The sequence below is a fragment of the Triturus cristatus genome, chromosome 3_1 (assembly GCF_964204655.1).
Source record: "Triturus cristatus chromosome 3_1, aTriCri1.1, whole genome shotgun sequence".
NCBI classification, from domain to species: domain Eukaryota; kingdom Metazoa; phylum Chordata; class Amphibia; order Caudata; family Salamandridae; genus Triturus; species Triturus cristatus.
Window position 1 is genome coordinate 63,604,733 of NC_140583.1, and position 17,835 is coordinate 63,622,567.

At 43.3% G+C, this 17,835-nt stretch overlaps 1 protein-coding gene across 2 annotated transcripts in view; it reads right to left on the minus strand.

The window, feature by feature from the left end:
• The window catches only part of LOC146859710 (uncharacterized), a 296,642-nt gene that overhangs the window by 164,825 nt on the left and 113,982 nt on the right, over positions 1-17,835 (minus strand). For both annotated transcript variants that reach the window (XM_085643456.1, XM_085643457.1), the window contains exon 2: positions 12,875-13,087. In XM_085643456.1, the coding sequence (XP_085499582.1) occupies positions 12,875-13,087 (213 nt within the window). The remainder of the gene's footprint in view (positions 1-12,874; positions 13,088-17,835) is intronic.

Consider the following 17,835-nt stretch of genomic DNA (forward strand, 5'->3'; position numbering starts at 1 on the left):
GACAAAAAAGAAATTATTGTCACTGATCTTAAACCCTATTAGTATACAAAACGTCACCCTTCACAGATAGGGCTCCTCCCTCACAGACGGGGAATAACAAATCCTAGCCCCGGAATCGGTATTCACAGACTACGCATCATCAGTTATAGGCTGAAAAGTAACATTCTCAAACTAAAAGGTCATCATGACAGACTGGGAATCCCAACTTAAAGACTTGCAATCATCAGTCACAAACTGGAATTCATCACAAACTAGGAACATATTGGAATCATCACTCATCTTTCCCACAGCAGAAATCAGTTGTCACAGACCGGAAATCATCATTCATCGATCCCACAAATCATCAGTCACAGACTGGTAACATCATTATAAAGCGTTGTGCAAACGATGGCTAAAAGACTTGGACTCATTATTTATCATTCATGCAGCAGAAATAAGCAGTCACATAATACAAATAATCACTCACCATTCACACACTATAAATCATCAGTTACAGACTGTCATGCATCCTTCATCAATCACTCAATATAAATGATCAGTCACGCACTAAAAATAATCAGTCAGAGAATGGCAGGCATCAATCATCAATCACTCATCATAAATCATCAGTCAGAGACTGGCAAACATCATTAACCAATTTCTCACTATAAATCACCAATCACATACTGGCAAGCATCATTCATCAATCTCTCGCTATAAATCACCCATCACATACTGGCAAGCATCATTCATCAATCTCTCACTATAAATCACTAATCACAATCACATACTGGCAAGCATCATTCATCAATCTCATACTATAAATCACCAATCACAGACTGGCAAGCATCATTCATCAATCTCTCACTATAAATCACCCATCACATACTGGCAAGCATCATTCATCAATCTCTCACTATAAGTCACCCATCACATACTGGAAAGCATCATTCATCAATCACTCGCTATAAATCACCAATCACATACTGGCAAGCATCATTCATCAATCACTCGCTATAAATCACCAATCACAATTACATACTGGCAAGCATCATTCTTCAATCTCTCACTATAAATCACCAATCACAATCACATACTGGCAAGCATCATTCATCAATCACTCGCTATAAATCACCAATCACAATTACATACTGGCAAGCATCATTCTTCAATCTCTCACTATAAATCACCAATCACAATCACATACTGGCAAGCATCATTCATCAATCTCTCACTATAAATCACCAATCACATACTGGCAAGCATCATTCATCAATCTCTCACTACAAATCACCCATCACAATCACATACTGGCAAGCATCATTCATCAATCACTCACTATAAATCACCAATCACATACTGGCAAGCATCATTCATCAATCACTCGCTATAAATCACCAATCACATACTGGCAAGCATCATTCATCAATCTCTCACTATAAATCACCAATCACAGACTGGCAAGCATCATTCATCAATCTCTCACTATAAATCACCCATCACATACTGGCAAGCATCATTCATCAATCTCTCACTATAAGTCACCCATCACATACTGGAAAGCATCATTCATCAATCACTCGCTATAAATCACCAATCACATACTGGCAAGCATCATTCATCAATCACTCGCTATAAATCACCAATCACAATTACATACTGGCAAGCATCATTCTTCAATCTCTCACTATAAATCACCAATCACAATCACATACTGGCAAGCATCATTCATCAATCTCTCACTATAAATCACCAATCACATACTGGCAAGCATCATTCATCAATCTCTCACTACAAATCACCCATCACAATCACATACTGGCAAGCATCATTCATCAATCACTCACTATAAATCACCAATCACATACTGGCAAGCATCATTCATCAATCACTCGCTATAAATCACCAATCACATACTGGCAAGCATCATTCATCAATCTCTCACTATAAATCACCAATCACATACTGGCAAGAATCATTCATCAATCACTCGCTATAAATCACCCATCACAATTACATACTGGCAAGCATCATTCTTCAATCTCTCACTATAAATCACCAATCACAATCACATACTGGCAAGCATCATTCATCAATCTCTCACTATAAATCACCAATCACATACTGGCAAGCATCATTCATCAATCTCTCACTACAAATCACCCATCACAATCACATACTGGCAAGCATCATTCATCAATCTCTCACTATAAATCACCCATCACATACTGGCAAGCATCATTCATCAATCTCTCACTACAAATCACCCATCACATACCGGCAAGCATCATTCATCAATCTCTCACTATAAATCACCAATCACAATCACATACTGGCAAGCATCATTCATCAATCTCTCACTATAAATCACCAATCACATACTGGCAAGCATCATTCATCAATCTCTCACTACAAATCACCCATCACATACCGGCAAGCATCATTCATCAATCTCTCACTATAAATCACCAATCACAATCACATACTGGCAAGCATCATTCATCAATCACTCGCTATAAATCACCCATCACATACTGGCAAGCATCATTCATCAATCTCTCACTATAAATCACCAATCACAATCACATACTGGCAAGCATCATTTATCAATCTCTCACTATAAATCACCAATCACATACTGGCAAGCATCATTCATCAATCTCTCACTATAAATCACCCATCACATACTGGCAAGCATCATTCATCAATCTCTCACTATAAATCACCAATCACATACCAGCAAGCATCATTCATCAATCACTCGCTATAAATCACCAATCACAATCACATACTGGCAAGCATCATTCATCAATCTCTCACTATAAATCACCAATCACATACCAGCAAGCATCATTCATCAATCACTCGCTATAAATCACCAATCACATACTGGCAAGCATCTTTTATTCATCATTCACTATAAATCACCAACAATATACTGGCAAGCATCATTCATCAATCACTCGCTATAAATCCTCAGTCACAGACTGGCAAGCATCATTCATCAATCTCTCACTATAAATCACCAATCACAATCACATACTTGCAAGCATCATTTATCAATCTCTCACTATAAATCACCCATCACATACTGGCAAGCATCATTCATCAATCTCTCACTATAAATCACCAATCACAATCACATACTGGCAAGCATCATTTATCAATCTCTCACTATAAATCACCAATCACATACTGGCAAGCATCATTCATCAATCACTCGCTATAAATCACCAATCACATACTGGCAAGCATCTTTTATTCATCATTCACTATAAATCACCAATAATATACTGGCAAGCATCATTCATCAATCACTCGCTATAAATCCTCAGTCACAGACTGGCAAGCATCATTCATCAATCTCTCACTATAAATCACCAATCACAATCACATACTGGCAAGCATCATTCATCAATCTCTCACTATAAATCACCAATCACAATTACATACTGGCAAGCATCATTCTTCAATCTCTCACTATAAATCACCCATCACATACTGGCAAGCATCATTCATCAATCTCTCACTATAAATCACCACCAATCACAATCACATACTGGCAAGCATCATTCATCAATCTCTCACTATAAATCACCAATCACATACTGGCAAGCATCATTCATCAATCTCTCACTATAAATCACCAATCACAATTACATACTGGCAAGCATCATTCTTCAATCTCTCACTATAAATCACCCATCACATACTGGCAAGCATCATTCATCAATCTCTCACTATAAATCACCAATCACAATCACATACTGGCAAGCATCATTTATCAATCTCTCACTATAAATCACCAATCACATACTGGCAAGCATCATTCATCAATCACTCGCTATAAATCACCAATCACATACTGGCAAGCATCTTTTATTCATCATTCACTATAAATCACCAATAATATACTGGCAAGCATCATTCATCAATCACTCGCTATAAATCCTCAGTCACAGACTGGCAAGCATCATTCATCAATCTCTCACTATAAATCACCAATCACAATCACATACTGGCAAGCATCATTCATCAATCTCTCACTATAAATCACCAATCACAATTACATACTGGCAAGCATCATTCTTCAATCTCTCACTATAAATCACCCATCACATACTGGCAAGCATCATTCATCAATCTCTCACTATAAATCACCACCAATCACAATCACATACTGGCAAGCATCATTCATCAATCTCTCACTATAAATCACCAATCACATACTGGCAAGCATCATTCATCAATCTCTCACTATAAATCACCAATCACAATTACATACTGGCAAGCATCATTCTTCAATCTCTCACTATAAATCACCCATCACATACTGGCAAGCATCATTCATCAATCTCTCACTATAAATCACCAATCACAATTACATACTGGCAAGCATCATTCATCAATCTCTCACTATAAATCACCAATCACATACTGGCAAGCATCATTCATCAATCACTCGCTATAAATCACCAATCACATACTGGCAAGCATCATTCATCAATCTCTCACTATAAATCACCAATCACAATTACATACTGGCAAGCATCATTCTTCAATCTCTCACTATAAATCACCCATCACATACTGGCAAGCATCATTCATCAATCTCTCACTATAAATCACCAATCACATACTGGCAAGCATCATTCATCAATCTCTCACTATAAATCACCAATCACAATCACATACTGGCAAGCATCATTTATAAATCTCTCACTATAAATCACCAATCACATACTGGCAAGCATCATTCATCAATCTCTCACTATAAATCACCAATCACATACCGGCAAGCATCATTCATCAATCTCTCACTATAAATCACCAATCACATACCGGCAAGCATCATTCATCAATCACTCGCTATAAATCACCAATCACATACTGGCAAGCATCTTTTATTCATCATTCACTATAAATCACCAATAATATACTGGCAAGCATCATTCATCAATCACTCGCTATAAATCCTCAGTCACAGACTGGCAAGCATCTTTTATTTAACATTCTCTATAAATCATCAATAACATACTGGCAAACATCATTCGTCAAACTGTCAACAGAAATCATTTGTCACAGACTGAGGGGTCATATTAGGAGTGGTGAACTCTTATTCACTAGGATCAACAAGCATTGGCAAAGCCAATAGTTTCTCGGCAATGCAAGAGCTACTGACTTTGTCAATGTGTTTCACCATTGCATGGCCTGATGAGAAGTGTACAAACACCGGCATTGGTACCACCCCATGAGGCAATCGCAGCTCGTATGCCCGCATAATCCATAGAGCCAACCCCTGGTAAACAAGAGGCACCTGTTATTCTTACTACCCAATATTCTTGGAAACTTGCCAAGCATTCAGAATTGATACTGATAATATTTTATTGGTGCTAGGTCCTCAGCAAATGTACTTTCCTGCCACAAGAAGACAACCCCCCCCACCAATGTTAGCAGTGACCTTTCGGCTATGGATAATTCATATTTTCTAAAAGGCTGGGATACATTAATGTAACTCATAAAATGTACTCATACTTAAATACAGCGATCTAGTATGTCTAAAATAAAATGCTACAATTAGTGCTGCGTTAGGATCAAAATATTTTCAACCAGATAAACAAAAAAATGGTAGAGACAAAATAAACACGAATGCTAACTATCTGAGGTATATAAAGAGCTGTTCAGTGAACAGAAAAGAGCAATTCTCACTCCCCAGTCCCGCATCACTAACAAGGACCAAAAGCGTCACTCTCGAAAGCTCCTTTGTTTGATGTCGTCTACTTGAGTGTTGAGACATATGGTGACATCATTCATCTGATGGAGAGTTTAAAATTAAGGCCACATTTTTGGCGAGTCAGTAAATATAGAATAGCACCTTTCCTAGTGCGTACAACATTCAGGAAAGTCAGAGGCACTTACCCAGCTGAAGTGAAGGCTGAAGAAAGCACAGGAAGAGCGCCAGCAGGAAGGCTTCCATGATAACTATTTGATAAACTAGTTCCCATAAATACAGAAGTGTATGTTCACAAGGCTGGCTTCAAGAGTCCCAGCTAAACCACCTTACCTTACATTTGAAGATTTATGGGAATTTTTGGGAAGATGTGGCCTCTTGGTGACAAGAAAATATCCTGTCACATCGGATATAATGAATTGTTTACCATCGTAATACAGCTACTTGACTAGCGCGCAATCCTACGGATCGACATAGGAGTACTGTTTTTGAAGCCAACACAATAACTTTTTGCATGCCAGGAGCACTTGTACAGCACTTGAATACCTTTGGGATGTGTTTGCGCTATATAATCCTTCGGGGAAAAAAAGCAACAAAAGAGACGAGGGCGGGAAACAAAAGACAGTGGAAAGATGATCAAAAACAACTTTGGAGCGCAGGAGGCAGATTAACAATAAGGGAAGGCGGGAGAGAGTTTTAAAAAAAATAGCGGAGGGCAGGAGGAGTGCGGGATGGGTTTTAAATGAACCAGTGAGAGTGGAGAGATGTAAAAATGATGATGATGGGGAGGGAGTTGAAGCTGGGGAACAAGGTCCGAGTTTTGGCGGGAAGCTCAACATCCTGTGATTGGAGTGGGGGAGGAGTAAAGGAACAAAATGGGGCAATGAAGAGCGGCCAGTTTTGAAGCTAGGGAACTGGGTTTGAGTCTCGGCGGGAGGCTCAACATCCTGTGGTTCTGGACAAATGACTTAATCTCTTCTCTTGTGCCTCAAAATGCACATGTCCATGTGTAATGCAACTGGCTTGGGTACAGTGCTCCGATACCTACTGTGAGTGGGGACACAAGTAAAAAACATGCAGTCAACAAACACACAAATGTGACGAGAAAATAACACGATTTACAGCCCTGTTTACAAAGGCGCTTAAAAGCAATTGAAAACACGAGAGCTCCTGATCAGGGATAGTAAACAAAGAAAAAATAAGTTCCTAAAATGGTCATTAAATGGGAGCAGTGGATGGATAGTAGTAATTGGTTCATGCTCTCAGGGTGCTAAACACAGGAAGAGACATGATGTATGCATGCCATGAAGAAATGGGGAGAAAGAATAGAAGACCAATGATGGAGCCAGCACATGGGAAGCCTTAGGGCGGGCTGAAGCCCGCAAAGTATGTACAACAAGTCTCTTTCAAGAAAGTGCATGCGCTGTCTAAAGCCGAGATATAAAACTGTATCTTATAGACCTTGAATTCACGTCTGCAGACCCAGACATATCATTAACATAATAGGAACCATCCCTCACTGATCAACATTCACCATTTACAGACTATGAAGAATTATTCACGGACTATGAATAATGCAGCAATTGCAGCTCGTATGCCCAGATAATCCATAGAACCAACCCCTGGTAAACAAGAGGCACCTGTTATTCTTACTACCCAATATGCTTGGAAACTTGCCAATAATTCTTTCAACGCAAGCATTCAGAATTAATACTGATAATATTTTATTGGTGCTAGGTTTTCAGCAAATTTACTTTCCTGCCACAAGAAGACAACCCCCCACCAATGTTAGCAGTGACCTTTCGGCTAGGGTTAATTCATATTTTTTAAAAGGCTGGGATACATTAATGTAACTCATAACATTTACTCACACTTAAATACAGCGATCTAGTACGTCTAAAATAAAATGCTACAATTAGTGCTGAGTTAGGATCAAAATATTTTCAACCAGATCAACACAAAAATTGTAGAGACAAAATAAACACGAATGCTAACTATCTGAGGTATTTAAAGAGCTGTTCAGTGAACAGAAAAAAGCAATTCTCACTCCCCAGTCCCGCATCACTAACAAGGACCAAAAGCGTCACTCTCGAAAGCTCCTTTGTTTGATGTCGTCTACTTGAGTGTTGAGACATATGGTGACATCATTCATCTGATGGAGACTTTAAAATGAAGGCCACATTTTCGGCAAGTCAGTAAATATAGAATAGCACCTTTCCTAGTGCTACTACATTCAGGAAAGTCAGAGGCACTTACCCAGCTGAAGTGAAGGCTGAAGAAAGCACAGGAAGAGCGCCAGCAGGAAGGCTTCCATGATAACTATTTGAAGAAGTATTCACGGACTATGAGTCTTGATCAATTGATTTCCAAATACTTTTGATGCAAAGCAGAATTGCTCACTGTGCCTCACCTAAGATATGCTTTTGTCTTCTCACCCTTCAAGGGCCAGTGGCTAAATGAATAAAGATATAGTGGGTCTATAATGAAGACCCTGCTTTACGAAACTGTAGGAAGACTGCACAAACAGAGCCTGAAACCATCCAGGGGAGAAAGACAACAATATTCCAGTGTGTTCTGGAGTTGTCTCACAACTCATTTTCACCTTTTTCCCGATACATACTTCAGAGGGCATCCCAGCTGTTTAGAAAATACCATACTCCCGGGTGTGGGCTGTGATTAAATTAGTTGTCTGTTCTGATAAATAACTTATAAATAAGTGCTTTAGGTTGACCTAAAGAACATTTGTGTAGGTAAATTACATACACACAATTCAGAGAGTGCTGACCTAAGCCCTTATAAAAGGCTATGGCAATATTTAGGTTCATGTGCCAATTTTGCACAATGCTCTGGCGCCACAAAGCCAGGTCAATTTAATGATGAATATTGTGAACACCTAAACACCTGTAGTTAAAGTAAAAGAATGTCTGATGAGCTAGAACAGATAGAGGTGGCTCTTTTGCTACAACTGTAGATTTTGCTCTGTTGTGGGATTAAGCACAGAGTCTTCGATCCATGAGTTATCCAGACAAACCGAAAACAAGATTCTGACTATAGACCATGTAGAACAAACACCTGGAAGGAATCCAATTCACAAAGCCATTTCTGCTATAAACCTAAGTCATGGATGAAAATATCTCCATTTACACCTGCCAGGTATTCACAAGAGGATAAATAGCATGGGTAAGTTCATTTATTACTTCAAAAATGCATGCCACAACTGTGTACAATCACAAAGTAGTAAACCACATGCAAGGGACAGAGAGAGGGCAGATTAACGTATGTTTTGCCTTGAGAGTGTGTGAATGGCCACAAACCTGTGAGTTTGTGGACATTCACAGGCTACTCTTCAACCCTTTCTCAACTTGTAAATGGTCAGAGTTTTTCTACAGCAGCCCTGCTGAATTTAACCCTTCTTCATGGTAGCAATGGGAGAACCAAACACAAGGAGAAAAAGGACGGAGCCCTGAAACTTTTCAGACACTCATCCCCAGTCACAGATCTGGGTTGAATCCATCATCGTTCTTTAGCTCACCTCACCATCCCAGTTCAGACATGGCCATATGCAAATCAGTCTTGACCCTGTGCCTCATGGGAACAGTCCAGCCTAAACTGCTAAGCCATGTCCTCCCTGGACCGGAAACAAGCATCCTGGATCCGGTTTCGGGGTAACACCCCTCATGCTAGCTTGAATCTAGTGACAAAGGAATGGGAGGAGATCACTACTATATGTCACAATTGCTGTGGAAGCGTTTTCTCCACAGCAATTAATTATTATTATTATTATTAAATTGCACTTATAAAGCGCCTGGTTACACTATACAGTGGGTCCCCGCGCTACGGTGCAAGTCGCTCTGGAGATCACAAAGGCCTATCCAGGAGGGAATAGATGAGTCTTCCGTTTCTTCCTAAACATAACCTCAGAGGGTTCCAACCGAAGGCTCTCTGGGAGTTTGTTCCAGAGTTCGGCTGCCAAAAAGCGGAAGGAGCGACCACCCATCCTGGCTCTCTTTACAGCCGGGACGCGGACCAATCCCCTCCCCTCAGACCTCAGGCGACGAGTTGGGGCGTAAGGGGTAAGGAGATTCAACAAGTAAGCAGGCGAAGTCCCCTGGATAATGCGATGACACACACACAACGCTTTAAACCAGACTCGTTCACGAATCGGTAACCAGTGGAGAGAAGCAAGAGCCGGTTTAGAGGCAGTTCTCCTCGGGCGCATCAGGATCAAGCGGGCTGCAGCGTTCTGAACGCATTGGAGTCTCGGTATACACCTTCCAGTAACGCCTAGATATAAGACATTCCCATAATCGAGACGAGATGTCACGAGAGCGTGAACTAGGGTATTTCTAGCTGCAATAGGTAGTATATCCAAAGTTTTCCGGAGTCTTTTAAGGATTCCGAAGCAGACTCCTGCGACTCATCTGGTGTGATATTCAAAGGATAGGTAAGAGTCCATCCAAACCCCCAGGTTTTTGGCCTGGGCGCATGGCACAGGGGTGGGGCCCAAATTCTGCGGCCACCACGCAGAGGACCACCCGGATGGAGCTCTTCCCACCACCAGCACCTCTGTCTTGTCACCATTAAGTTTCAGACAGTTTTTGTCCATCCAAGAGGCTAATTCTTGCAGGCACGCCACCAGATTGGGAGCTGCCAACTGCTGTTCCTGGGTCAAGGACACCACCAACTGGGTATTGTCGGCGTATGAAACGACTCTGATCCCAAAACCATCAGCGATCTATACTAAGGGAGCCACATAGAGATTAAACAAAGTCGGGCTCAGAATTGAGCCCTGAGGAACCCCCTGCTGCAATCCCATGACCCTAGAGTAGAACTCACCCTGCCTCACCTGGAAGCTACGATTAGCTAGAAATGATATAAGCCAATCTAAGGCCCTACCAGACACACCTCCCTTCTTTAGACGGCAGACTAGAGTGTGGTGAGCTACCGTGTCAAAGGCCACACTAAGATCCAACAGGATCAGGGCAGCCGTTTGACCCGCATCCACATATTCCTGGATGGTCTCAGTTGCCAAAGGAAGGGCCGACTCCGTCGAGTGACATTTACGGAAACCCGATTGAGTGGGGTGAAGGAGGTGACATTTCCCAATGTGAGCTGTAAGTTGCTCATTTACCACTTTCTCTGCGATCTTAGCAAAGTAGGGTAAAAGAGAGATAGGTCGCAAATTATCTAATCGCTCCAGGCCTAACTGAGGTTTTTTTGGGAGGGGAAGTACTACTGCCTCCTTCCAACAACCAGGGACTGTATTGGTCCTAAATGAGACCTCCAAGAGATGTCTGATAAAGGGCTCCAAGCTTTCTAAGCACCCCTAAGCCTTCTCGGAGGGGCCTGATCTTTAGGGGAACCTGACTTCACACTCAGGCAGATTTTTCTCAGGCTTTCAGGGGGGGGGGGTCACAAAACTATCAAGTCCCTCATCCTTACCTATAGGTCCTAACACCTCCTGAAGATCCTGGTCGACCCCGGCCGACTCAGGAAAGGTGGAGTAGATTGTCACCACCTTGTCAGAGAAGAAATTCGCTATAAGGTTACAGCGTTCAGCTGACCCTATAGCGGGAGCTGCCACTATGTCCAAGGAAGAGATCTCCTTATAAACCTTGAATAATTCCCTAGTCGAACTTCCAGCAGACCCAATTCTTTCAAGGTAATATTCCGCCTTAGTTTTCCTGATGAGCCCATGGTAGGCCTTCAGCACCGCTTTGTATTCGCTCCTCCCTGGAGCAGAGAAGTCCTTCCTCCATTGCCTTTCAGCTCGTTTACAGTCTGCCTTGGCTTTTTTCAGCACTGAATTAAACCAGGGAGCAGATTTCTTAGCTCTAGTTAGTGTTTTCCATGACGAGGGGGCTGTACTATCAAGTGCTTCTCCTAGCCTCCTATCCATCTCTGAGCAAGCACTGTCAGCATCCTCACCCCCAGGCGGACCCCCCATCAGGAGGGCGTTCTTAAACTTGCCCGGGGAAAAGCCAGCCCATTTACAGTAGGCTATTCCCTCCTTCAAGTTCTCCTGCACCTTCAGCTTAGGCAATCACATAACAAAAGGGACTAGATGGTGATCTGCCCAAACCAAGGGCTGTGGTAGACCAACCTCTACCTCCTCCCAGTTTATAAAAATAGGATCAAGCAAATGACCCTTCTGATGAGTGGGACAGGTAGCACTAAGATTTAGCTGTAGTGTCGCGAGTTCCTGGCTCAACGCTGCAGCCACCTTACATCCTGCATCTTCCAGATGTAGGTTCAAGTCGCCTAGCACAAGGAACTTGCTATAGCGCAGGGCTGGTTGAGTGAGATATTCAACCAAATTTGAAGTAAAACGGGAGGGGTAGCCCGGAGGGCGATAGACCAAGAGGCCTTTGACAATGCAGTTACTATCAACCGTGATGGTAAAAAGGCCGGTCTCACTATCAATAAGAGAGATAGGGTCAAGTTGGCATTGGATGGCGTGTTTAAAAATAATTGCCACACCACCTCCTCTGCCAGAGTTCCTATCAATTCACTTAACCGTGTAACCACATGGAATCGCCTCAAGGAGCTCAGGAACAGAGTCCTCATCCAACCAGGTCTCTGTAAGAAACATAACATCCACCTGTTTGTCGATCAGGAGATCGTGAATCTCAAACCTGTGCTTCCTCAGAGAGCGACAGTTCAGCAGACAACAACTCAACACGGGCAATCCCCCCTTTCCCTCGTACCCATAGTTGAACTCAAAGGCACAGTGCCTACACATTCTAGCTGAGCCACCGACTTGCGTGTTATGAGCACAGATATCGACAGTTTGGGGGCAAAGGGAAAGAAGTTCCTGGCTAGTATAGCAACGTTTCAAACCAAGACTACCAGGGGGAGTGGCCCCGAGCCCCGGACGGCAGCGGACGGGCGCAGACAGGCTTGCCTTAGGTGCGCCCGCTGCGCGCGTCCGCTGCGCGGCCGCCGGAGCATACGTTTTTATGTTTTAATCCCCCCCCCATGAAAAAAACAGGAATAAATTTGCAGTTTTGCTACTTTTTTCTGAATCGAGTCTCTGGAGTGTGACACCAAATCAAAGTGCTCAAAGTGGCACACATATGGCTTCCTGTAAATATTGGTTTGTTGTGGAACACCTAGGCTGCCAGCCACTATTTGCACAGGTGTATCTTCCAAAGTTAAACCTACCTCTCCAGTGCAGGTCGCTCACTCTCCAACCTTTCGTTGTGAGTCTGTCGAGCATTTGCAGGTTGAATACCGGCATCTACTTGATCAAGCACAGTTGGTAAGCAGGGTGTGAGGTCATTGTTAGTTTCTGTGGATGAGCTTAGGTTCCGATTCCTTCTGCGTTGCTCTCGGACTATCTCCTCCTCATCTTCCATGGTCCTTTGCTTAGCGAGGCTGTAAAGTATTGATAGAAATAATTACTGAATAATTGCTTTACATTCAGTGTGAGCAAATGAGATGACTGAGGGGCACACAGGTTGATCATTGGACAAAGGATGTATTTGTTTTAGTACATTTTCATAGTATATGTTACAGTACTTGTGAAAATAGTAAAGGATATTACAAAGTTACCAGATTCATGGGCGTAGAAGATTATAACATAACATAAGAGGTGTATTTGTAAATCGCTCGTTCGCCCGTAGGGATCTTGGTGCTGGATAACAGATGTTTATAGTCTATTAGAACATTGGAATGTGGAGCACTCCATTGTAGACAATGGAGTGCTCCGTGCTTCTACGGGCCGGTAAAGGCCCGCAGAGCAACATTCCAATGTTTTCACAAAGCCTATCGAAGCTCGAGGGGATTTAAATCTCCTCGAGCTTCGAGAAGCCTTTGTTTAATTTGTTAGAACATTCTGCCCTCTAGTGGCAGAATGTTCTAATAGCCTTATAGCCCTTCGTAGCAGGGCTATACCGCTATTAAAGTCCCGCTGCTTTTGTTAAAGTCCCTCGCCTTCAGCTTGGGCCTTTAACGCTGCAGCGGGCCTTTAATAGCCGGTATAGCCCGCTACGGCGGGCTATAAGGCTATATTATTAACCTTACAGGGTTGAATATCTAACAATGTGAAACATAACATATGACCGTTCAAATGGATATGTTTAGTGAGTCACCACTAAGGGTTGAGCCTAAGGGACCCCGTTTTTATTCCCAAACATGTTTGGGCAAGTGGTAGGTTTAAAAGAAGGTCAACGTATATGTGATCATGGAGGTTCTCGCCATATGGACCATACTGCACAAGGCACCCCCAAATTCCAGGGCAGACAGAATAGCTGACATTCCAACCTTAATGTGCACTGGTATCACAAAAGCAGCCCATGAGAAGCCCATCTTCAGTAGCAGAGCACACATTTCTCTTTCTGATATTATCACACACACCGGTATGCCTGCTTATCTGAAATCCTCTCAGACTATTATTTGTTGTACCTAGAATGGGCGACAGGACAGAGGGAATCGTGACATCTGAACTCCAAATGGTGATGTCATAAGTGATCTAATTATTTTGTCACTAATGATGTATTCAATGCTGTCATGTGTGATGACATTCGCAATGCAAGGAGGAGGTGATCGTTATTGTTTGTATCATGAACCTAACTGTTGAATTTCAGTCGTTTGACAAATTAGAGCCAGTACCACAACTCAGTTTTTAATATATAGGGATTGGAAAGTCCCCTGCATGGTGATGGAAATTCAGCTCTGTCCTGAGTGACCCAGCTGAAGGGATATCATCTGGATACTTGGTGTAACAATTTTTCCTAATGGGTGAACACCATTCGTGCGTACCATAACCTAGGCTGGTCTGACAGATGACGGTATTCTTAAGACCGGGAGGGGCACCCAAATGTTACCCTTGTAGGTTGTACTAAAGGGCTGCTGCCCTTATCAAGATAAGAAGCACAAGCGCAGTGGTGGCAGAATACCATAGGTTGAAATAATGATCAAAAAAGTCAACCGGCCTTCTTACCTGTTCCACTGGTGTTAGGCCAACCGGCCCACTGGTGTAAAGTTCTACCGCTGTGTATATTACTCACCCTTGATCTACATCATATTAGTATGTAGCACTGAGCAACGAGTGTTGTGACTGCGTGTGAGTGCTGTAATGTATGCGTGCCTGTGTGTAGTACAGTGCACAGAGGTTTGTGGGTTCCATATTGAAAGCCCAGGGCCTTGGAAAGGCATGTGAAGGTGGAGGAGCCACCCCAGACAGATGTGTGGATTACCTGAATTCCTGAACGCTGGGTGGGACATATATACTTGAGGAAGAGAGATCCAGGTTCTCTTGTGCACTTCAAAAGTGTTTTTTCAGCCTAAAAGGTCACTGGTCAGTGGTGCCTGGGCACATCACAGAAAGGAGATGGGAATCATAAAGAATAGTGCTGAAGGCCTCTGAAAACCTTTCATAGGCAGTGTACCAGTAAGTCTGACATCCAGCCGTTATGCTCCAGTCACTCCCATGACGTGTGTGTGGGGCTATCAAGAGTGGAGTCGCTACTGCTGTGACAGACTGCTTCCTGGACAAAGGACAGGACAGAGGAGTAGGCACTTCAAAGTGGGAAACACCCACAACATGAACTTTAAAGACTGAAACACATCTGTGTCAGGGAATAGATGATAAAAAGTGAAGCTTGAGCCTCACAAAATTATCAAACTGTAGCTCTACATCAGTGTGGAGAGGCTCAGCATGACTTCTGCCTGTTGTGACCAGGACAGGGGTCTAAGATCTACTAGTCTCATTGCTGAGCAAAGGGACATCACCCAGGAGAATCTAGACCACTCTCCCTGAATTCTGGAACACCAGCATCTGCCTGCCGAGACCAGAGGAGCCTGTGAGGAGGAGAGTGCTTGGAAGGAGTGAGATCCAGTTGGGATCCTGTTAAGTGGACCACTGAAGGGGAGTGTGAGATTCCGGTCCATGTCAGAACCGCCACACCGATCTGGCTGTCTGCCAGTGAGCCAATGTTCATGACCCCCATATACCAGGTAGGGCAACAGTGAAGACTAAATGTTGTTGCCGTGGTGCATCGCTGTGTCAGAAGTAGCATCTGAAAAGTGTTCTGACACACACACATGCGCACACACAAGCACACAGACACACACACATATATATTCAATGAAAAAAACAAAGGTTAATATATATTCAGTGAAAAAAACAAAGGTTAAAGTAACGTTATTATTAACACTTTTGTTTACTGGCATTTTAACAAATTCTGCAATGCAGCACAATATTGGCACTGAAGCAGTATCCAGGTGTTTGTTTAATAGCCCATGCTATAAGGCTCACATGGCAAACAGGAGCAAACAATCTCCCACAGTAGATGGCGTTATGGCCACGTTTTCAGGAGGTCTAGATGCCATAGAAAAAATAATAATAAACACTGTAGCTTCAAACTTTAACCATGTCCATGCACGCCTAAGTCTCGTCATAAAGTGTGCGAGTACCAACAATTGCAGATACATGAAGAGTGTTTATGCCCCCAAGAGGAAGGGGGTTGGGGGATGCCATAGGGGACAGATAGGAAAAACCATAGTCATGTCAGAATCGGGGGAGCCCTCCTAGATGTGGGGGGACAGGAAAAACGTTAGGCACATCAGAACCAGGGAGGCCCTCCCACATCACCCCTTGCACCATGGTTTATCCCCACCATAGATAGTCTGAATCCTATGAGGGGTAATGTACGTCCTGTGAGTATAATTGCATCGTATGTATTTAAGGCGTGTGTTGCGCAAACCTTTCTGTGGGTAGACAAGCACACTACCCCATTTAGTGTCTGTCAAGCCCAGGCCCAGGTCAGCCGCCCAAGGGCCCGAAGGGCAACCAAAGGTTTCTTTACCAGTCTGTTTATGCCCTGCTCTATCCAGGAGTCCAATCGCCCTGCACTAAAGAAAGTAAATGGGTCGCCAAGTTGGAGACCCACCAACAGAAGATCAGGGGCATAAGGGGTCACTGTACCAGTACACCGCAGCACAGGCCGCCCGCAGACCAGGGCAGTGGACAAAAGAATACCTGGGTGGGGAATCCGCAGCCCCGGTAGCAGCAGCTTTGCCAACAACCATCCCTGATTGGATTCAGTGCCCAATTGTCCGAGGTCCAGTAAGCCTATTTCATCAAGCCATTTCGTGATCCACTAAAGCTGGGCTGTGAGAAAGTACAATTTAAAATTTGGCCCTCCTAGGCCACCCTCAAGTGGGGGCAGCGGAGGGTAGCTAATGCTACCCTCTGGCATCCGCCATCCCAAATCAATTCCCACAGAAGTGAATAAAGCCTCCGAAACAAAGTCACCGGGATTCACACTGGGAGTTTTATGAAAAAATAAAGAAGCTTCGAGAGCATGACCATTTTAGAAAGTTCAATACGCACCATAGTTGGTAACTTGAGGGAGCGCCTGAAGGAGACACAGAATTTCAGGGACCCGATGCCCCCCCCCCAGGTTCTCTTCTTGAAGATCCTCCAGGTTATGGTAGACATGGATGCCCAGATATTTAAAAGTTCGCTGAGCCCAAAGTATATCAGGTGAGCAAGAAGTAAGGTGGCACAATCCGGCTACCACCGGCAACACACATGTTCTGCTCCGGTTTACCCGGAGACCAGAGCACCTACCAAATTCCCCAAGAAGCCGCAGGGCCTGGGGAGATGTCACTCGCCCCATCCCGGAAGTAGATAAGGAGATCATCTGCATATAGTGAAACAACAGAGAATAAACCATCTAGAGTAATGCCCAAATCAGAATTTAGCATAGAAAGGGGTTGAAACGTCAAGGGTGCTATATCCCGTGAGGTGGATTGTTGCAGGGGGAATTCCCTTCTCATAAGCTTCTGCATACATTTCCAACAACTTAGGCGCCAGTTCACCCGCAAACACCTTGTAAAACTCCAAAGGGTGTCCATCTGCACCAAGAGTCTTACCTTGACGCTATGGTTTTGAAAGCATTTCTGACTTCAAATGAACAATGATGGCCAGGGAAATGTACTAAAGCACCGACTCGTGTAGTTCTGTTAGAGTGTGGGAACACAAACAAACTATTTTAAATATGCCCACCTCAGAATATGGTTTGCCACCACTAAACCACAAATATTAAATTATGCACAAGAGGAATCTGAGAGGCAATGTAAACATTTGAACAGAGTACATGGCATACATGCCTAGC